At 40.2% G+C, this 24,090-nt stretch overlaps 1 protein-coding gene and 1 non-coding gene across 2 annotated transcripts; one reads left to right on the forward strand and one right to left on the reverse strand.

Moving 5' to 3' along the window:
* Positions 1-15,837: 15,837 nt before the first annotated feature.
* On the forward strand, positions 15,838-15,944 carry LOC113772674. Its single transcript, XR_003468636.1, has one exon. It is a non-coding gene; the product is annotated as a small nucleolar RNA R71 (small nucleolar RNA).
* A 4,615-nt stretch (positions 15,945-20,559) lies between these two features.
* LOC113771625 (probable disease resistance protein At1g61180) lies at positions 20,560-23,883 on the reverse strand. Its single transcript, XM_027316198.1, has one exon. It carries the CDS (start codon positions 23,881-23,883, stop codon positions 20,560-20,562), a length of 3,324 nt encoding a protein of 1,107 aa, XP_027171999.1.
* Between the last annotated feature and the right edge of the window lie 207 nt (positions 23,884-24,090).

The following is a 24,090-nucleotide window of genomic DNA, read 5'->3' on the forward strand; positions in this document are numbered from 1 at the left end:
CCAATTTGTCTTTGGCAACCTTGCAAAGCATGAGATGCAACTCTGGCTAAAAGTTAGGAATTCAAACCATTACATTTACAGATATATCCAAAGAATTGCAGATATTTTTAAATCCAAAAAGTATATATCTACTTTTAAATCCAAAAAAAAAAAAATCTATTGAATACTGTACACTCTCTTCAAAGAATGTCTATTACAATTACTAAACTTGGATAGAGACAAATTTAACTTAAATATCATTGGTTCCCATAGTATGTATATGTGTATTTATCCTTTTGCTTGTACCATAAAATTGACACCAAAACTTGGATTTTGACTTAGATTCAACAAGATCTAATAGTAAGCATCCAAAAAGAAAATGATAAGAATTTGCAACTATGATAAAATTCAATTTTCTTGCCCAAAAATGCCAATGATGTGAAAAGCATGAAGAGAGCAATCCATGACAGAAAAGGAAGTAATCTATGATTTTTGCGCCTCGAAAAGCTATATATAATATGAATGCAGTGAGAAAAATGTTCAATATTACGAAATTTAATTGGGCATGATATCCTTTTAGCTTACAATCTTGGACAACCAAAATTTTCAGGCCAAGTTATCTTGAAGATGCTGAGACCCTGCCAATACACAAATAGGTGGTAAGTTTTAAGAAATTTGTAAATGGGGTAAGGGCTATCATTCATATATTATAAAAAAAAAAAAATTTTGTTGCAAGCTAAATTACAAATTAACCGTTATGTGTATATAAGGGCACTCGTATGTGCACATATATAATTTGTGCATATTTGAATGTACATTTATGCTTATCAAAAAATCACTCTTTTATTTTAGTTGCTTTAATTCGTGAGCAATAACCCATGCCTGATAGGGTGTTAATTATTGGTTATTTTATTATTAATCTCCCTTTTTATCCTTGCCAAATATTGCTTAATTGTTAATATTTACTCATATTTGGTATCTGGACTTAATTTCAGGAATGAAGTAGAAAACTACCAAAAAGGAGGGATTTTATGGAAAATATGGAAACTTCTAAGGGTTTCAATTCTTGGGCCCTTGAATTGGTGGGGACCACAAGCTAGTGAAAGGCATTTAGTCATTTGGGCTCTTCAAAAGAAGCTACGTAGAGAGACTTGGAGAAAGAAGTACTTTGGAGGCTTTGTCCACATGTGTGGGGACCACCTAGATAGCTTTTAGTTATCTTTCTTTTGTTGCTTTAAAAGGGGACAACGTACAGAAGCAAAAGACATCGAGGGCTTTAGTTTTAGTTTCTTTTCTTTCTTTCCTTAGATTGGCCTCTGACACACGCCAGGTGTTCGACAATATTCCCCAACGGGGAGATTTTCTCATGAGGCGTGGTTAAGCTTTTCTAGTCAAGGGGACAACTGACGATTTGGTTCGACAACTACTGTGAGATCGAATCTGTTTTAATTATTTTCTTCATTTATTGGTATTTATATGTTCCTTGATTTTAATTGCTATGGCCTTGTGTATGATTGATTAGTGCGCAATAATTAATTATTCATATAGGCTATTTTTGCTAAATAGGGGTAATTGAATCCGTAATTGTTCGTTATCTCTACCTCAGTAGCAACTGGCGTAATTGGGTTTATGTCAGGGGGGCATATGATCTAATTTAAACAAACCCTCGTAGCGTGTTTGTTGGTTAGGATTGGGCCTTTCTAATTATTAATGCAATCTAGAAATTAAATCCTACGGTCGTACCTAGGGTTATTTTTGGGTTAGAGAAATAGCTAACGGTCGTACCTTAGCTATCGAGAAATTAAGGAAGGGTTGGTTGTTTATCGCGTGCATGACAACTATAACTAATCTATTGCTAAATGTTGGAATTATTTCTGCATCAATGATCAGTGCATGAACCATTTCTGATGTGTACCCTTGGCTAGAGTTTCTCTTAATTATTTCTTTTAATCAATTATTTTCTGCAGTTAATTTATTTAGTTAGCATTTAATCCAAAACCCCCCATACTTTGGACTCTAGAAGAAACGAATTATCCCCAGTCCCTGTGGATTCGACCCTACTCACCGCTATATACAAAATCTGTATTTTTCTCGAGTAGGTATTTATTATTGCACAGGTTCGGCACCTGTCAATTTTTGGCGCCGTTGCCGGGGACTGGTGCCAGATTGATTTGTTTCTTTTTGAGTTCACCTTGTTTTTATTTTCAATTTATTTTTCTCTTATTTTTTTTATGGCTGCTAACATTCCATATTTTGATGATAGACTGGACTTTGTTCCTGAATGGGGTTATGAGAGTCATGTTTTTCCTAATGATCAATGGGCTGTTGCAAATTGTGGAACTTATTTTGACTCAGGTTATTCAACTGACACATGCCCCGCATTTCAAGACAATCTAAGTGCTCCAATTGATACTTTCGGAGATTTTCCACCCCAATATCAAATGCAGTATGACCCTTATTCAAACGGGTATGATCAAGGATGGTGGGATAATTCCAATTTTGATTATGCGACCGGACCAATGGATTTTCAACAGCAAGAGTCTCAGCAATCATCCTCCGTGTCAGGTATGTCTCTTGAAGAAATGATGGGATTACTAATTGCTAATACAAATCGATTTCATCAGGAGACACAAGCGAGTCTAAATCGATTTCATCAGAAGACACAAGCGAGCCTTCGCGACCTGGCGGATCAAATGCGTCAATTGACATCCAGGATAGAGCGATTAGCTTCTCACCGTGAAGAATTGCCCTCACAAATCAATATCAATCTTGAAGGAGATGAGAGTGCAATTATCTGGCCAAATGACATGGAACTGCAAGAGTTTCAAGGGAACGGATTTAAAGATGCAGTTGAAAAGGAAGTTGAAGTGCAAAAAATGAGACTCCAGGATCAACTCATTCAAGTGAATGAATCCAGTGAACAATCTCCAAATGCGGTGACATCCCCTCCACTCCTTCATCACTATTCTCCTGACTCTTACTCTTCAATTCCTATTAATGAAATTGACTTTATTATACCAGACAATTTTGAATTTCATGACAGGAATAAATTAAGAGTGGCGATGGCAAGATATCTTGTGCCAATAAATGCAAGTGAGGGAGGAGTGAATGGAGAATGCAAATTATCATCGACTCGTTTGGCGCCATTTACTAGTCCATGGAAGCCCGTAACTCGTATGCCCAAAGATTATTCTATCTACGAGGGCTATCAGGACTATGTAGAGGATGAAGCAATGAGACGAGCTACAAGATTTTATCCTCCGTGAACAAGCATAGCATGTCTAGCCAAAGACATTAAAGAAAGGCGCTTTTTGGGAGGCAACCCAAATATTGATTTTATTATTTTTAGTTGTTTATTTCTTTCGTTTTGTCGTTTCTCCATTGGGTAGTATCAAGGCTAATATCTCTTCCACTGTGACCAGGAAGTGAAATCTTGGCGTGCCCGCGCGGTGTTAGTGTTTTCTGAGACCAGAGGACGAAGACCAATCTTGGCGTGCCCGCGCGGTGTTTGGGTCTCTTGAGGTCAGTGGATGTTTTGTAATCTTGGCATGCCCACGCGGTGTTTGACGACCCAAAACATAAAAAAAAAAAAAAAAAAAAAGTTTCAAATTTCACATTGAGAAAATTCAAAAATTCAAAAGGCATTTTTCTTTTCTTCAAAAATTCAAATTTTGGAATTTCAAATTCAGGAAAAAATTTGAAAAAAAAAAAAACATTGAGAAAAAAAAAACCCAAAAAGAAAAAAAAAATTAAGAATCCAAAGAAAAAAAAACTATTTTTTTTTTTCTCTTTTCTTTTTCTTTTTCTTTCTTCTCTTTCTTTCTTTTTCTTTCTTTTTTTCTTTCTTTCTTTCTCTTTTATTCCTCTTCTTCCCCGCTTCTTTCTTCTTCTCCTTTTCTTTTCTTCTTTGACCGAGACCCAAGCCGCAGCGCGCCGCACGCCGCCTGAGCCCAACGCTGCCGCGCCCTCGCGCGCAGCCTCCCCTGCGCGACCTCCACCAGCTCCACTCTCTTGACCACCTCCACCTCAGCTCAATCTCATCCATCGCCAAATCCACGCCGCACGCCGCCCGTGAGCCAAGCCGACAGCGAGCAGCCCAGCCCGCGCCGCTGCTGCTCTCCACCAGCTTGCCGCCGCCTCTCCCTCAGCGCAGTCCGCCGCCAACAGCCTCCATCAGCTCGCGACCGCCGCTGCACTGCCACCCTCCACCACGAGCAGCTTCACCTCGCGGCCAGGAGCTGCCGTGAGCCCTACAGCGCCGTGCCAGCTTGCAGCTCGGCCCACGTCAATCGTCCGCCCCCGCTGCCGCTGCCTCTACATCAGCACCACCACCTAAGCCGCACGCGACTCCTGCTTCTGCCGGCCTCTCCTGCAACCGCGCACATCTCCTCCATTGCCGCGCGTCACCACCTGCCCAAAATTGGCAGGTGGAGGTATTCGAATTTTCACCTTGATTTGTATTTCTCTAGTCCTTAAATTGTTGGAATTTGCGTTTTTGTTTCGTGGGCTTCTTGTTGGAAAACAGCAGGCAGTGATTTTAGACATTTTCTGGGGCTAATTGTGGGTAGAGTTGAGTTAAACTGCTGCGATATTTGGGGGTACTTTGGGGGTGAGTTGACCATTGCTTCTGGCTTTAATTTTCGCTCATTTTTGGTGCTGTTTGGGTGTTCGAATCTATTTTGTTCACTGGATTGGTTATTCGCTTTAATTTCTCCCTATGCACTCACCAGTGGTACTGGTGATGGTAGTTGTTTAACATCTGATAATCCTGTGTTCTGGATTGCCTAATTAAGCGAGTTGTGCCTATTGGGCGTTTTTGGTTGAGTCGTTCCAGTCCACCCTGTGTTTGAGTTTCTTGATAGCTAATAGCAGAGGTGATTTTGGCATATTCTGGGGGTGCTTTTTGGACAGATTTGGGTCTAATTGCTACCATATGTGGGGATATTTTCTGATATTTGTTGAATTGTTGGCCGTCTGACCTTCCCTGTGTGTATACCAGTGGTACTGGTTGGAGTGTTTTGTTTACATTCATTGATTTTATGTGGTCACCTGTCTGATTGCGAGCTAATAACCTTGTACTTCTGTTGTTGTTCGCATTTTGACCTGTGGTTGCTGAAATTGCCAATTTCTGGGGTCATTTGCTACTTTTCACAGGTTGGATTTCTTGTTGGATCCAAGAGGGTGATAATTTGGGCATTTTCTAGGGTCAATTTTGAGACAAAATTACGTTTATTTGCTGTTTCGTTTGGGGATATTTTCTGGCATCGATTACATTATTGAGTTGGCCATGTGCTTTAGTTTTTCCCTGTGACGCACCAGTGGTACTGGTTGAGATTTTTGGCCTATCGTTGTGGCTGCTATTTGAAGATACTTGCTTATTTTAAAGTTTAAATTCTTGTGATTGAGTCGCTGCCGTTGAATTTAATTCTTTCCTGTCTGTGCACCAGTGGTACTGGTTGCAGTGTTGCTTTCCATTTCTTAATCCTCTGTGCCAGACTACCTATTTGATTCTTGAGTGTTGGTTCCTGAACTGTTGCTGGAGTTACCATTTTCTTGGGTCAATTGCTGATTTTGGCAGGTTGAATTGGGGAATGGACTGTCCAATTGGAGGCAGCTGTTACTATTTTGGGACCAATTGTGTCTATTTTGCTGTGATTTGTGTCTAATTGTGGGTAATTTGCTTGTTAAATTGGGAGGTGCCTATAACGCTTAAATTTGCTTATTGAAGTTAGTTGCCTCTGATTGCCTTGTTTAGGAGCATTTTATCCTTTTGGTTTCCTTTACTAAGCTATTTGGAGCACTTGCTGCATGATTGGACTGCCTTGATTCTGAATTTGACTACATTTGGACCACAGGGGCTCATTGATTGCATTTGTTATTAGTGTTCAGGTATTCGTATAACCTGTGGGTGATTGAATTGTGCCTATTGTTCATTGGGTTGGTTTTAAACAAAAAAATTGTTATTACTTTGAAATTCCTGTTTCCATTATCTGTTGGCAATTGTAGTCCCTTGTGATTAGAGTGACATCTAAAGATCATGGTAAGGCCAAGATCCGCTTCTAGGTTTAGGACACCTAGACACTCGCAGCCTCCTCCTACCCCAGGGGCTGACGAATGGCACCAGCTCCAGATGCGAGTTGAACGACTAGCAACTCGGATGACCCACATTGACGTCAACCTGCATCACATGCGCAGAATTTGGCAGCATTTATGCCCCATGCAGGCCTTGATCCTCAATTTCCACCTGAACCGCCCCTGTTTTGATGACTTCAGGGAAGTACCGTTGCCCCTCTCTTTTCTTCTGTTGTTACATTATCACATTGAGGGCAATGTGTGACTTAGGTGTGGGGGGGTCAGTTTTGGGTGCTAGTATTTTTATTTTTAGTTTCTAAAGGTTTTTCCTTTATTTTTAGTTTGATATTTATCTCCTTTTTCGTTTATTTTCTTTTCTTTTTTTTTCCTAGTGGTTAGTCTTCATATGAATACCAAGTTTGATGCTGGATTGTTGTCTCTAATTCTGCTATTGCCAAGTTTATTAATAAAAGGTATCGAGTTGATGTGGTTGAGTTCAGGAACATCTCTTTGGTGAATATCAATAATTGCTTGACTTTTCTAATTTTTAGTTAACTTTTCTAGGCATAGGGAATGATTGTTGGCATTTTTCTTGTGAATTGGTCCAATTATTAATTTTAGTTCTCCATGTTTGGAAATTTGAGGCTGGCTGCTGTTATTTTTGTGTTATTTTTAGTTATTGTGCTATATGGTTATAAATAAGAGGTGACTGTACTCCTCTAGTTATCACTACTGAGTAACCGGGGATCTTCACCTAAAGTGTCGATTCTCGCGTCAAAAGGAAGTAATTGCTATGAGTGCGTGGTCCTGTAGCGATTAGAGCTGAGTAACCGGGCTCCTCCATCTGTCAAATGTTGGAGTTCGCGTCAAAAGGCTCTAAGGGCTATAGACTAAGTCTTTTGCTATTCAAAAAACAAAAAACAAAAAACAAAAAAAAGGGGCATTTAGTGAAAGGAAAAAGGAAAAAGAAGTGAAGTAAAGATTGTGTTAGTATGTGAATAAGTCAGCTTGCCGGTTTGTGCTCTGAATGTCGAGATTTTGGTTAATAGCTGGACCATTTACTGATAAATGTGAGCAACCATTCCTTTTTCTTAGATTAGTTTGCTTTAAATTGGAGGAGTTGGTAGTTTAGATGCTAACCGGGGTGATTTTTCTTGGATCTTGACCTGTGTCGCTTGATATATGATTTTCTTGGTGTCTTGGCAATACGGTAGTTGGAGTAACAGCCATGGTCAACTTTTGGTGTTCAATTGTTGTTCCCATGCTTGAGGGCAAGCATGATTTAGGTGTGGGGGGAATTGATAGGGTGTTAATTATTGGTTATTTTATTATTAATCTCCCTTTTTATCCTTGCCAAATATTGCTTAATTGTTAATATTTACTCATATTTGGTATCTGGACTTAATTTCAGGAATGAAGTAGAAAACTACCAAAAAGGAGGGATTTTATGGAAAATATGGAAACTTCTAAGGGTTTCAATTCTTGGGCCCTTGAATTGGTGGGGACCACAAGCTAGTGAAAGGCATTTAGTCATTTGGGCTCTTCAAAAGAAGCTACGTAGAGAGACTTGGAGAAAGAAGTACTTTGGAGGCTTTGTCCACATGTGTGGGGACCACCTAGATAGCTTTTAGTTATCTTTCTTTTGTTGCTTTAAAAGGGGACAACGTACAGAAGCAAAAGACATCGAGGGCTTTAGTTTTAGTTTCTTTTCTTTCTTTCCTTAGATTGGCCTCTGACACACGCCAGGTGTTCGACAATATTCCCCAACGGGGAGATTTTCTCATGAGGCGTGGTTAAGCTTTTCTAGTCAAGGGGACAACTGACGATTTGGTTCGACAACTACTGTGAGATCGAATCTGTTTTAATTATTTTCTTCATTTATTGGTATTTATATGTTCCTTGATTTTAATTGCTATGGCCTTGTGTATGATTGATTAGTGCGCAATAATTAATTATTCATATAGGCTATTTTTGCTAAATAGGGGTAATTGAATCCGTAATTGTTCGTTATCTCTACCTCAGTAGCAACTGGCGTAATTGGGTTTATGTCAGGGGGGCATATGATCTAATTTAAACAAACCCTCGTAGCGTGTTTGTTGGTTAGGATTGGGCCTTTCTAATTATTAATGCAATCTAGAAATTAAATCCTACGGTCGTACCTAGGGTTATTTTTGGGTTAGAGAAATAGCTAACGGTCGTACCTTAGCTATCGAGAAATTAAGGAAGGGTTGGTTGTTTATCGCGTGCATGACAACTATAACTAATCTATTGCTAAATGTTGGAATTATTTCTGCATCAATGATCAGTGCATGAACCATTTCTGATGTGTACCCTTGGCTAGAGTTTCTCTTAATTATTTCTTTAATCAATTATTTTCTGCAGTTAATTTATTTAGTTAGCATTTAATCCAAAACCCCCCATACTCTGGACTCTAGAAGGAACGAGTTATCCCCAGTCCCTGTGGATTCGACCCTACTCACCGCTATATACAAAATCTGTATTTTTCTCGAGTAGGTATTTATTATTGTACAGGTTCGGCACCTGTCAATGCCCCAGTTACAAATTTTGTAAAATTTACAACCTACTTAGAGACTGTTAATATTCCTATTCTTTGTTTTTGTTTTTTAAATTTTCCCAAATTATTGTGACGACATCATACTATTCTGCTCGATCATGCCATGCCATATTGCCATTTTGATGACTTAATGAAATTAAGGAAGCAGGGGACGTTTCCAGGAAATGGTGCGGCAAAGACTCTGGGATGTCCATTCACTGAACGCTTTACCGCATCATGCTGTGAACTTTCCTCATCCAATCTCCATATCTCTTTTGTCTTTGTAAACATTGAGTTAGAAATAATTAATTCGTTTGTAATAATTAATTCCGCACATAATCGGAATCTGAAGAAGAGGTGCACATAAATTTATATGTAAAATAAAGGTCCAAGTCCATATGACATGTATAATCATAAAATTTAAAAAAATTACTATGTATGAAAATGAAGGAGTTCTTGGCAAGCGTTTATCATGGACATGGGTCCCCTTTCTTCATAATGGACAATCGTAATTGGTAATTGCTCACATACAAGGAAAACAACATAAGGTTACGTGAAAGATTTGAGAAATTACATTAATTTATCATTGGAAGTGGAGAAGTTGGTGGAAATTTATTAACATATTTATTTATGTTGTCCATTTCATCATGTAGCTTCTTAGAAGGAGGCATACGGTTGGATTTATCATTTATGGCACCATCATTCATGACTTGCTGAAAAGCTTTGGCAAAGTTTCATTTTACCTACAGGAAGCACAGAGGCGTGACTGGAGAACATGCATTTTATCCACGCCTACTCTACAACTAGGGGACGCAATTGGAATGAAGGCCTTGACAGTTGACACAGAATAGTTGTATTTAGTCACTCCTTTATGTTTAATCCATAAATTACTTACACTTGTTAAAAACAAAATAATTACATAGTTGTTGACAGGAAAGATCTATCCTCATTTCCTACCTAATCCCTTGTTATAACGTGGAGACGCAGACAAATTTGGTGAATGGGCTATAGCGTGGAGATTGATAATATATAATTTAAGCCATCAATTATTGCAACTTTGTCATCTTGTTATATTTGTTTGCCCAGAAGTATATGAGAATTGAGGAGATTAACAATGTTGATTCTTCAAATTCTTTTGGGCATTGAGGAGAAGAGTTTTTTTTTTTTTTTTTTTTTTTAATTTTACTTAAAGTTTCTACATGCTTATGATTGATAAGCAACTAAGACCAAGGTTGCCACTGAAGGCCATGGGGAAACTTCTAGGGGAGTTGCAAGAAACGCCTAGAGATGAGTTATATTAATACTTGAGTCAGCGTTCCTCATTTAACTAATTATTTTGAAATGCTAGAAAACCAAAAATCTTGGCCCAAATTTGTTTGCATGGATTGGAAGTTGAGAAAGATGATAAGGAAGGCCCCCAACACTGATGACATAATAAATTGTGATGTAGAGAGATGAATGATTGAGAATGCAATTAACACTAAAGAGAGAAGATAAAAATGGAGATATTGATTGGTGTTCAATTGTTGACAGGGAACACTTTCCCCAACTTCATACATAGATGTGTACATTGTAATAAAAAAAAGAAGACATTACTGGGAAGGCTTAGGATATAACATGCGGTTGGATTAGGGAGATCACATATATAATTTCAAGCGGAGATAGGGGAAGCCGTGAGAACTGTAGATTTATAAACCATAAAACAAAGTTTAGCATTTGTTGACTTGAAGAATCTGACAGGTGCCGAACCTGTGCAATAATAAATACCTACTCGAGAAAAATACAGATTTTTGTATATAGCGGTGAGTAGGGTCGAATCCACAGGGAGCAGGTATGAAATTATTTCTTTCCAAATCAGTAGAACAGAATTGGGGGATTTTCAATGGGAGGCACACAAATAAAATAAAATAAAACAAACAAAATTCAAAACTAACTCACAAAGTACAATTCACTGAAAATAGCAATTAACAAAAGTTCTACCCAAAGGATCAACTGCTCAGGCACGGTCCAATTAAATGCTCATCGATGCAAAGATATTTCACCCATTTATCACTAGGTTGGTTATAGCCATCAATAAGCTCTGACAACCAGCTCTTCCTTACTTTTTCGACAGTCAAGGTACGACCATTGACTGCTTCTCTAACCAGATAACAACCCTAGGTACGACCGTAGGAATTTAATTACCCAATTGCATTAAAGCCAGAAGAACCCAACCCTAACCAATAAACACGCTAAGAGGGTTTATTTAAATTAGATCTTGCGTTTCCCCAACATAAAACCAATTATGGTGGTTGCCACGAGGTGCTAACTAAATGAACAATTACGGATTCTATTTAATTAACATGGCAATAGGCTATTAAATTAAATCAAATATCCGGCCGTTGATATTCAATTAATAAAATACCCATGAACAATTAATTCAGAAAACGCACGAATAGCAATAACTTGGAAGAAATAATGAAGATTCGATTAGATCTCACAGATATTATGGACCGCGCCCTCGCGTCGACCTTTGGGCAGAGGAGAGAATTAGCCGCTCCTCATCGTGTCAATCCCGCGTGATTTAATTGAATTCATTCAATTATTTGACGAAGAATTGGGGGAAGGAATTAATTGCAATAACAATAGAGAAGGCCCTGCCTTCGTCTTTGCTTCAGAATCGCAATTACAAAGCAAAAAGCTACGAAGGAACTGTCCAGCGGAAAAGTTGAAAGTCAAAAGAGAAAGGGACCTCTAGCGCCTCGGGCAAGAAAAAACCTAAAGCTACTGTTTTTATTCGATGTAAATCTCCCTATCTAATTTGCTGCCCAAGAAGAAACAAAAGCGAAGGGAGCCGTCTGACAAAAAGTAGCCAAAAGAAAACTAAAGCTAGGGTCTTGATCCCCTGATTCTGAATCTCCTTTTTTCTTTTTATATGTAGCGCCGCCCAGGAGAAGTCAAGAAGAAAACAAACGTCTGGCCCAATTGATTGCAACAAAAGCTAGCTTTTGGAGTTTTAATCCCATGCTCCTCACGGTTCACGTGGACCGCAGTCCGGCCTTCGGTTTCGTCCACCTTCCAAGGCGTGGCCACGCTCTGAAATGCAAAGTCTTCTGGAATTTTGCCTCGCGAGATCATTTTCTATGCCGACCACCTACAATGCACACAAATGTCGAATATGAGTGAAACTCCAGTTCTTAGCACCGTGAGTAGTCAAAATTAGGACAAAATAACAGTCCAAAATACGCCAAATAACCGTTCTATCAAATCCCCCCACACCTAGACAATGCTTGCCCTCAAGCATTTCGGAGCTCATAAGTACAACCAAGAGAGCAGAGGCCATGTAGTAGTCTATACTAACACAAGCATCTAGGGTCCCTGACAATATCACCGAAGGTAAAACACACCGGACATGTTGTAATTCAAAGAATATATATGAATACTAGAAACGCTCAATTCAACATCACGGAATGCCATTACCATAAGCTTGCACGTTTATCACATCTCCACCACTTAAAAGTGAACTAAACACATAAATCAAAGGGACTTTATTAGGGTTGTAATGGGGCTCAGGTGAAAGGCGGGTTAAGAAGGTATAGGTAGGGGGTAAAGTGTCAAGAGAACGTCCGAAACTCACCAATAACCACAGTGCTTTACCGGAAGAGTTTCACTAACAAGGCAGTTTCCATTTGCTGTACACACTGTACAAGTGTTCCCAATTTTTTTTTTTTTTTTTTTTTTTTTTTTTTTTTGCATACTGCTCGCAAGGCGTGGGCATGCCTTGTAGCCCATAGTCCTCTGGTCACGAGGTCTCTTCAGAAGTTTTTTTTTTTTTTTTTTTTTTTTTTTTTTTTTTCAGGAGAAAGTCCTGTAAGGCGTGGGCACGCCCTGTAAGCCAAAGTCTCTGGTCAGTGGCCTTTTTCCAATTTCTCCCCCTTTTACAAGGATAACATCATATACTCCTAATCTAACAGCACTTGCAACCCCCGAATTTGTTTGATTTGCACAAATGATGGATTTCAGACATCCCTTGACAACACAGGGATAAACAAGAAAGTTTAAAGAGGTCTTGGGTTAACAAACACGGATATCAACCAGAAACGAAGGACAAAAGCTCAAATTGGTTCACTATTGGGATATAAAATGAGGGCTAGATTTTTTTTTTTTTTTTTTTTAGAAAGCTGAAGAGGGTTAAATCCTAAATGCCCTTATCATTTCAAATGCATCCAGTTCATCAAAATGCGGTCTTGACATGTACAAAATAGCAAGTTCTAGAATGTTCATACCATGTGCGATACCCACTCAATCAAACAAATTAGAGCAAACAAGAATAATATGCTCAAGTAAGGCTCAAAAGCTCCCCAAAAGTTACAAAAATGGGTGAATTCCAGCATACTCAACATTCAATGACATTGCCAAGGGAAACAAAATGCACAGCCAGCATATACGACCACATACCCACTCACATTGATTATGTCATTTATCACAGCAACATGCCCCAACACTAACAAGCATAGACATAACCAAAAAGCCGACTAACTACAATGTTTTTCATTTTTTTTTTTCATTCATCCCATGTTATATTTTTTTTTTTTTGAGTAATCAAAGCAAAAAGAACTAATGAAAAACAGAACTAATGGAAGCCACTCCCCCCACACCTAAGACCTACATTGTCCTCAATGTAGAAGAGACAAAATAAAGTAATAGGAGGAAAGAAGAGAAACTTCCCTGGCTACTGAAAAGGTGCGGCTGGAGCCTAAGGAGGCGGTGGATGCGGTGGAGTCGCGCGCTGGGTTCTGCTGCTGGGTGCTGCGCGCGCACGCCAAGGCTCGCACGCGGTGGGCAGCTGGTAGGCCTGCTGGGCGTCGCGTGCGCTGCTGGTGCCGCGAGGTTGCGCGAGTAGCAGAAGGGGTCGCGCGAGGTTGATTTGAGCGGCGGCGGCAGACAGCGATGGTAGGCGGCGGCAAGCTTGACCAAAACAAAGGAGAAAAGTCTGGAAACGTAGGCAATAGAAATTTGGAGAAGATTGTCCATGACTAGTCAAAGAAGAAGGGAAAGTGGAAGGAGTAGGGTCTTGGTCAAACTTTTTTTTTTTTTTTTTACTTTTTCGCTATCGGAGGGGTTGGAAGGCGTGGGCACGCCTTGGAGAGCATACTCTTCTGCCCACCACATCCAAATGATGTCCAAACGAACTCATTTTTTTTTTTTTTTTTTTTTTTTGCAAGGCGTGGGCACGCCTTGGAACCCCTACTCTTCTGTCCAACACCACAAAAACCATCAAAACATTAAAATAAAACTGAAAAATCATAAAGTAAGGAAAAATGATCACAACTAATATTGTAATTCTTGGGTTGCCTCCCAAGCAGCGCCTTTCTTTAATGTCTTTGGCTAGACATAGCACCACTCTTTAGTCTGGATGTAATTGAATTTTCCTTGCAATTGGTGGCCTTCCTCCAGGATCCACATGGCCATTGAGTGCAACTTTTTTCCTAAATTTTCTCTCCATTTGTACCTCATGAATTGCTTTCATCCTATAGGACTTGTTCGCAGCAACCTTGAATTTACCCCTATAAGCAAACTTAGAAAATTCTTGCACAGAGGGATTAGTGGTATACATAGCAAACACAGAATGAGAGTTAACAGGATGTTTCATTGTATCAAAAATATTGAAGTGGACTATTTCTCCATCAAATTCCATCGTGAGAGTACCCTTACTAACATCAATTTTAGTCTGGGCAGTACTCAAGAATGGCCTTCCTAATATAATGGGTGATGGATTTGGGGCACTTCTATCATCCATGTAAAGCACATAAAAATCAGCAGGAAAAATTAATCCATCTACTTGCACTAAAACATCCTCAACTATCCCATCCGGATAAGCACATGTACGATCAGCCAATTGAATTATTATCCCCGTTTCTTTTAAAGGTCCTAAATTTAGGGAATCATAGATTGATTTAGGCATCACATTAATAGAAGCTCCTAAATCTATCATGGCATTTTTTATACTAGAATGACCAATCTTACAGGGGATAGCAAACATACCTGGATCTCCACATTTGGGTGGGAGTTTCCTCTGAAGTACAGCTGATACATTCTCTCCCACCATCACTCTTTCATCACCCCTTAGCTTTCTTTTGTTAACGCACAAATCTTTCAAGAACTTTGCGTACTTGGGTACCTGCTTGATCGCGTCCAATAGGGGGATGTTTACTTGAACTTTGCGGAACACATCCAGGATTTCTTTTTCCTTTTCTGCCCTCTTTGTCTTTTCCAACCTGCAAGGAAAAGGGGGTAAATTAGCTTTAACGGGTATTGATGGTGTGAGAATTACCTCAGGACCTCCACGAATGTGTCCTCCTTCCTCTATCTCCTGCTCGATCTCGTCTTCACTTTTACTCTTTGAGTTTGTGACCTTCGGCCCCTCCACTTCCTTGCCACTCCTTAATGTCATGGCACTTACATTTCTGGGGTTTATCTCAGGTTGCGATGGCAATTTTCCATAGACGTGGGACTCCAGACGATTAATGGCAGTTGCCATTTGACTCATACGAGTCTCCATGTCCTTCATGCCTGCTTTGGTGTCATGTTGGAACTGAGTAGTACTTGCAACTAAGGACCTAGTCTCCTGCTGGAGCTGAGTGGTGGTCGCGACGAGTTGAGTAGTAGTCGTGGCCAAACTCTTGACAATTTCTTCCAAAGAACTCCCTGAGCTTGAGGACGAGGGTTGAGACTTATGTTGCCAAGGTTGCTGAAAACCTGGAGGCCGATTGGAGAATGCATTTTGTGGCCTACTACCATAGCTGAAATTGGGATGATCTCTCCAACCAGGGTTGTACGTGTTAGAGTATGGGTCGTACGGTCTTTGAGGCGCGGGCACGCCTCCAGCCATGTTCACTTGTTCAGCTCCATCCTCTTGCAACATAGGGCATGAGTCAGTGGGGTGGTCCATGCTAGTACAGATTCCACACACCTTTGCTCGCGGCGTGTCTCTCATGGCTAATTGCCTAACAACAGACGTCAATTCTGACAGTTGCTGCTGTATGGATGAAGTCTCTACCTCATTGACTCTACGAGGAGGGTTGCTCTCACGTAAACCAAATTGCTGGGAGTTCTCTGCCATGGCTTCGATGAGCTCCCACGCTTCCCTCGGTGTCTTGTTTGCAAGTGCTCCCCCACTCGCAGCATCAATGATACTCCTATCTGTTGATTGGAGCCCTTCATAGAAGTATTGGATTAACAGTTGTTCACTAATTTGATGCTGCGGGCATCTAGTGCACAACTTGTTAAACCTATCCCAGTATTCATACAAGGACTCACCGGGATATTGTTTAATGCCGCAGATCTCCTTCCTCAAACTCGCAGCCCGGGATGCAGGGAAGAATTTTTCCAAGAATTTCTTTTTCAGCTGCGCCCATGTGGTAATACTACCTGCTGGTAGGTAGTACAGCCAATCTTTAGCTGCATCTTTGAGAGAGAACGGGAAGGCTCTCAGTCTAATTTGCTCTTCAGTGACCCCAGGAGGTTTCATACTAGAGCAGACCACCTCGAACTCCTTTACGTGCTTGTGGGGTTCTTCGCCAGAGAGACCATGGAAAGAGGGTAAGAGTTGAATCAACCCCGACTTCAATTCGAAAGCGGTATTCTCAGCCAAAGCGGGGAATGTGATGCATAAGGGCTGGTGAGTCAGCTCCGGGGCAGCCAGCTCCCTCAATGTTTGGTTGTTGGCCATGCTTATTTCGTCTTCCGCTGACTCGTTTGCAGCAAATAAGTGCCCTTCTTTTTGCCTCTTGGTCTCTTGCCTCCGCCTACGCGCTGCCTTCTCAACCTCAGGATCGTATACTAATTCACCTGTGCGAGAAGAACGGGGCATAAACCAGCAAAAGTACCAAGAAGAATAGAATAAAATAAAAATAAAACAAAAACTGAATTTGAAAAGAAATAAATAATCCAAACACCAGCTCCCCGGCAACGGCGCCAAAAATTGACAGGTGCCGAACCTGTGCAATAATAAATACCTACTCGAGAAAAATACAGATTTTTGTATATAGCGGTGAGTAGGGTCGAATCCACAGGGAGCAGGTAGGAAATTATTTCTTTCCAAATCAGTAGAACAGAATTGGGGGATTTTCAATGGGAGGCACACAAATAAAATAAAATAAAACAAACAAAATTCAAAACTAACTCACAAAGTACAATTCACTGAAAATAGCAATTAACAAAAGTTCTACCCAAAGGATCAACTGCTCAGGCACGGTCCAATTAAATGCTCATCGATGCAAAGATATTTCACCCATTTATCACTAGGTTGGTTATAGCCATCAATAAGCTCTGACAACCAGCTCTTCCTTACTTTTTCGACAGTCAAGGTACGACCATTGACTGCTTCTCTAACCAGATAACAACCCTAGGTACGACCGTAGGAATTTAATTACCCAATTGCATTAAAGCCAGAAGAACCCAACCCTAACCAATAAACACGCTAAGAGGGTTTATTTAAATTAGATCTTGCGTTTCCCCAACATAAAACCAATTATGGTGGTTGCCACGAGGTGCTAACTAAATGAACAATTACGGATTCTATTTAATTAACATGGCAATAGGCTATTAAATTAAATCAAATATCCGGCCGTTGATATTCAATTAATAAAATACCCATGAACAATTAATTCAGAAAACGCACGAATAGCAATAACTTGGAAGAAATAATGAAGATTCGATTAGATCTCACAGATATTATGGACCGCGCCCTCGCGTCGACCTTTGGGCAGAGGAGAGAATTAGCCGCTCCTCATCGTGTCAATCCCGCGTGATTTAATTGAATTCATTCAATTATTTGACGAAGAATTGGGGGAAGGAATTAATTGCAATAACAATAGAGAAGGCCCTGCCTTCGTCTTTGCTTCAGAATCGCAATTACAAAGCAAAAAGCTACGAAGGAACTGTCCAGCGGAAAAGTTGAAAGTCAAAAGAGAAAGGGACCTCTAGCGCCTCGGGCAAGAAAAAACCTAAAGCTACTGTTTTTATTCGATGTAAATCTCCCTATCTAATTTGCTGCCCAAGAAGAAACAAAAGCGAAGGGAGCCGTCTGACAAAAAGTAGCCAAAAGAAAACTAAAGCTAGGGTCTTGATCCCCTGATTCTGAATCTCCTTTTTTCTTTTTATATGTAGCGCCGCCCAGGAGAAGTCAAGAAGAAAACAAACGTCTGGCCCAATTGATTGCAACAAAAGCTAGCTTTTGGAGTTTTAATCCCATGCTCCTCACGGTTCACGTGGACCGCAGTCCGGCCTTCGGTTTCGTCCACCTTCCAAGGCGTGGCCACGCTCTGAAATGCAAAGTCTTCTGGAATAAAAATTGACAGGTGCCGAACCTGTGCAATAATAAATACCTACTCGAGAAAAATACAGATTTTTGTATATAGCGGTGAGTAGGGTCGAATCCACAGGGAGCAGGTAGGAAATTATTTCTTTCCAAATCAGTAGAACAGAATTGGGGGATTTTCAATGGGAGGCACACAAATAAAATAAAATAAAACAAACAAAATTCAAAACTAACTCACAAAGTACAATTCACTGAAAATAGCAATTAACAAAAGTTCTACCCAAAGGATCAACTGCTCAGGCACGGTCCAATTAAATGCTCATCGATGCAAAGATATTTCACCCATTTATCACTAGGTTGGTTATAGCCATCAATAAGCTCTGACAACCAGCTCTTCCTTACTTTTTCGACAGTCAAGGTACGACCATTGACTGCTTCTCTAACCAGATAACAACCCTAGGTACGACCGTAGGAATTTAATTACCCAATTGCATTAAAGCCAGAAGAACCCAACCCTAACCAATAAACACGCTAAGAGGGTTTATTTAAATTAGATCTTGCGTTTCCCCAACATAAAACCAATTATGGTGGTTGCCACGAGGTGCTAACTAAATGAACAATTACGGATTCTATTTAATTAACATGGCAATAGGCTATTAAATTAAATCAAATATCCGGCCGTTGATATTCAATTAATAAAATACCCATGAACAATTAATTCAGAAAACGCACGAATAGCAATAACTTGGAAGAAATAATGAAGATTCGATTAGATCTCACAGATATTATGGACCGCGCCCTCGCGTCGACCTTTGGGCAGAGGAGAGAATTAGCCGCTCCTCATCGTGTCAATCCCGCGTGATTTAATTGAATTCATTCAATTATTTGACGAAGAATTGGGGGAAGGAATTAATTGCAATAACAATAGAGAAGGCCCTGCCTTCGTCTTTGCTTCAGAATCGCAATTACAAAGCAAAAAGCTACGAAGGAACTGTCCAGCGGAAAAGTTGAAAGTCAAAAGAGAAAGGGACCTCTAGCGCCTCGGGCAAGAAAAAACCTAAAGCTACTGTTTTTATTCGATGTAAATCTCCCTATCTAATTTGCTGCCCAAGAAGAAACAAAAGCGAAGGGAGCCGTCTGACAAAAAGTAGCCAAAAGAAAACTAAAGCTAGGGTCTTGATCCCCTGATTCTGAATCTCCTTTTTTCTTTTTATATGTAGCGCCGCCCAGGAGAAGTCAAGAAGAAAACAAACGTCTGGCCCAATTGATTGCAACAAAAGCTAGCTTTTGGAGTTTTAATCCCATGCTCCTCACGGTTCACGTGGACCGCAGTCCGGCCTTCGGTTTCGTCCACCTTCCAAGGCGTGGCCACGCTCTGAAATGCAAAGTCTTCTGGAATTTTGCCTCGCGAGATCATTTTCTATGCCGACCACCTACAATGCACACAAATGTCGAATATGAGTGAAACTCCAGTTCTTAGCACCGTGAGTAGTCAAAATTAGGACAAAATAACAGTCCAAAATACGCCAAATAACCGTTCTATCAGAATCTTTCTTCAACTCCATGCTTGCAGAGTTTTTCCGCTCTAATGCCGTGCCAAATTTTCCTTTCTTTTAATATTAGCGAAGACGACAACAGATTTGGTAAGGAGGCTATGTCATGGATATGTACAATAATGTGTCTCTTTCTCCTTCTCCTTCTTCTTTCTTTTTCTTCTTTGTTTTATCTATTAAATTTTTTATTCTTTCTTCTTCTTCCTTTTTTTTTTTAATCTAATGCAAAGCATCGAATTAGGAAGGCAAAGAAAGTATAGGAGAAACAATATATCTCACCGCAACGGATCTTCTGTACAGCACCCTGTCTCACATCCTATCCCATCTCTTCTAATCTTTTCAAGTGTTCCTTGATAAACCAAACTCTCAAACAACCCAACCCGGACCATGTTAAATTGATTAAAAGTTACATTAAAGAAAAGTTAGTTTTTATTCATTAAAATATTGCCACATCATTACTCATTTACTCCACATCATGATCCAACATACTGTCAACTAAGACGCAAAAACAAAAAGGGAAGAAAAATTTAGCGTGTAATTTTGAAATATTAATTGCGTAATAGAGGCTCACATTGTCTCAAAATTGTCATCCAATTAGAGTATTTGGGAACATGTAATGCAAGTTTTTGGACCAAAAACCAATTCTTGGCCAGCAACTATATTGATCTTGATCGTTTTAAGGTTTCTTTGAGCTCTTTTCACTAATAAATCAATGTTACAATCAAGTTTGTCATTATCAAGCAGAAGCCCACTGAAATTCCGACTCTGATTAGTAAGTGCTGCTACCTGATCTTTGCATCTTTCTCACATGAAGTCCAACCAAGAAACCTTTCCAATACCTCTCCTGTTCTCTGCAACAAAAAAAGAAAAAGAAAAAAATTATATGAAGTAAATCACGTAAATTAATTGAAGAAAGGGTGTTGGTAGTTCTGCACCGCAATAGAAAATCTACGCTAGTGGAGAAATAGATCATATTTTGGGAAATTTCAAAGAAAGGGGATACTTGTTAAGACAAGACTAGAGGAAGGGGAGGAATCACGTACATGAGAACTAATCAGGATTTTGATCAAATAGGTAGCCTTCAACACCCTGTTCGAACTTCATCTCCATGTACTAAAAAGTGGGTCAAGGGCATTTTTGGCACTAGGATTGTCCCACTCTAACGATTCCCACCATCCTTTGTCTCCCCTGATTTCACTAAGAGTGCTGGGAAAAGATGGTGGTCCGTCAATGGTGGAAAGAAACAAAGGCAGCCTCTTTAAATTTGGACAATCGAAAATTTCAATCTCCTTGATTGAATCGCAGATCATGGCTGCCTTGCAAATGTTCTTCAGTTGAGGCAGCCTAGTCAGACGCAACCATCTTAATTTTGGAAGGATGACTGTGGCGGTGGCTCCACTTGAAGTCAATTGGATGCCTTCTCCTCCTCCTTGTCCTACTCCATTGCCATCTGCTGCTATCTCCTCCAGTCCTTCACAATCGTAAACGTAAAATTCTCCTAGATTTTGAAGGTTCTGCAGCAACTGCACCGTGAATAGCTGCTTCATGTTGTGACATCCAAAAATCCACAATTCTCTAAGGGAAGAAAAGGTGCCAGCTGGAAGCAAATATGATGGTTCTGATTCTCCGTCGATGGTGGAAAGAAACAAAGGCAGCCTCTTTAAATTTCGACAATCTGCCATATTATTGGACGGGATTGATTCGCAGATCATGGCTGCCTTGCAAATGTTCTTCAGTTGCGGCAGCCCCCTCAGATGCAACTTCCTTAAATTTGGAAGGACGACAGTGGCGGTGGCCTCACTTGAAGTCAATTGGATGCCTTCTCCTCCTCCTTGTCCTACTTCATTGCCATCTGCTGCTATCTCCTCCAGTCCTTCACAATGTTCAACTCTTAATTCTTTAAGATTTTGAAGGTTCTGCAGCAACTGCACTGTGAATAGCTGCTTCATGTTGTGACATCCAGAAATCCACAATTCTCTAAGGGAAGAAAAGGTGCCAGCTGGAAGCAAATATGATGGTTCTGACTCTCCGCAAAAAAGACCAACTAGATTTGGCAACCAGGAGAGGCGTAGCACTTCGAGATGACAGAGTGAACTAAAATACGAGACTTCTAGCTGATCACGTGGAGAAGCAGAGGACAATTCAGATAAGTGGCTTAAATTTATAAAATTCTTAAAAACATCTGACAAGCACCTAATGCCCTCACAATCCTCGATTATCAGACGTTCCATATCATCTGGCAGATAGTTCGATCCTCTATCAAGCTTACACTGATGGAAATGCAGTTGTTTCTTCCGGAACCCCCTCACTTCATTAACAAAACTCGAATCCTCAGTTAAGATGTCATTGATATAAACATTATTATAGTATTTTGGCCACCGAGTAATTTTATAGAAGTCCGTAAAAGACAAACTTCCTCTAAAACTTTCTAATTGGTTCAACACTTCTGGATCATTAACTTGTACCCTGCCAGACCGTGGCAATAATAGCTGTTGAAGACGGTGAAATTGGGAAAATGTCCCTTTTGGTATTATTATCTTTCGTCTTAAATTCAGACACTTGTTCAAGTCAAGCCTTTCGAGGTTGACCAATGACTCCCAACCTTCAGGTAAATCCTCAATCTTTGTCGATGATAGATCCAATTCCCTCAATTGCTTGAGCTTTCCCAGTGGTGGCACAGATCGGAGGCCTACACAATGCCCCAAAATCAAGGCAGTGAGATTCACCAAGTCTGAAACAGAATTAGGCAGCTTTGTTATACCATAGCACTGAGATAGATTCAAAACTTTAAGTCCACACATGTGCCGAAAGAATGAATCTGGGATTTCTTTTATGGAAGCCCGAGAAAGAAGCAAGGTTGAGAGCTTAGGACAATTTGGTGACCAGGCTGGTGGAATTTCTATGTCATATGAAGATGAATGAAAGGAGACTGCATGGAGATCTGCTGTCCATTCTTCCTGTGTTACTTTTGAATCTTCCTGTCCTAAGCATTTCACCAAGAATCGTGGTACATCATCTCTGCTCATCTCTAGTTTGGAGGTTGCATTCGTGATCCTTAATGCCATATCTCTGATCAAATCATGCATCTTCACACAGTCATCCCCATCGAAATCTTCAGTTTCTTCCAGCAAGCAAATTTTTATCAGTTTGTTTAATATTGTGTGACCTTGATCAAATGCTTCTGACCTTGAGTTCCATTTTGGCATCAGCTCGGCCCAAATAAATAGGTCTATTAGTTCCTTTCTTTCTATTTTCCAATCTTCCGGATAAAGACAGCAATACAAGAAGCAATTTCTTTCATATTTATCCAGGCGATTGAAACTCCATTCCAGAATGGGAAACACATCTCGTTCCATCTCATCATGCCCTACCGAACATGCTTTTAATTGTTCCAATGCATTTCTCCACTCACAGATGTCGCTCACACCTCTCATGCTCCCAGCCACTGTGATAATACCAAGAGGCAAACCATCACACTCTTTCACAATGGACTTGGCAATACCTTCCACATCTCCACGAAGCACTGTCTTAGGGTCGAGTGTATGTTTGAACAAATCCCAAGCTTCATTTGTAGCCAAAGTTTTAGCTTCAAATACCCTTTGACAGCTAATCCTATTGCATAATACCAGTGATCGAGTAGTCAAGATCACTCTGCATTTGTTTGCACCAAGAGGAATTCCAATCTTTTCAAAAGAAAATTCTTGCCAAACATCATCGAGTATGAGGACAGACTGCTTCACCAATGCCCTGGACAAAATGGCTGCCCTGCTATCCTCATCACCCACGTTTGACAGATCAAGCCTTAGCCATTTAGCAATGTCATCTTGCAGCCTTTTAATGCTGAATTCTTGAGAGACAGTAATCCAACAAACCCTGAATTGAGTTTTATCAAGGAGATGATTATGGATGTGTTTCGCCAATGTAGTCTTGGCCACACCGCCCATCCCGTAAATCCCAATGATTGAGATGCTATCAATGACCAACCATGCCCAGATTGCTTTCAAACCTCTGTCAAACTTTTCTCCAAATAATTTTGTTGTCACTCGTGGCTCACCCCTGCTCTCAAAAGCCTCAAGCCAAAGCCCATCAAAATGCTTACTTTGCTCAATAAGGTCTTCTACAGTTCCATCCATTGCCGCCACTCTATCCCCACTGCTAATTGCTCTCTCTAGGAATCCACCCTCCTGTATGCATTTTTTCAAAGCACCGAATTCATTTTCTACTGTTGCTACCTCCTCGAACCAAATATCAACCTCCCTTTTCCTTTTCTTAGTACCTGACCTTTCTGCATCTGTCACTTGCGACTCGAGGTCAGACTTTCTGCCAACTAATCTTCGCAATTTCCTTTCGAGCGACCTGAGATTATCATCCAAATTGACATACCTCCTTCCTCTGTCTAATGCCAAATTCCCAAGTGCCTCCATTGCTAGTTTCTAGTGAACTCTCTTACCTGTCCAAGTGACAACAGAATCTCTAAAAAGTCTAGTTATCAAATTGTTCAATAAAGGCAGCAGAAGAATCTTGATGTTCCTTATGGAAAATTTTGAAACAGCGAATTTCCAAACTTAATAGTTTGACAAATTTGAACCCGGTTAGTGCACTAAACAATTAGCCGTTTAATGTTGGATTCT

Source organism: Coffea eugenioides, chromosome 5 (assembly GCF_003713205.1).
Source record: "Coffea eugenioides isolate CCC68of chromosome 5, Ceug_1.0, whole genome shotgun sequence".
Taxonomy (NCBI): Eukaryota; Viridiplantae; Streptophyta; class Magnoliopsida; order Gentianales; family Rubiaceae; genus Coffea; species Coffea eugenioides.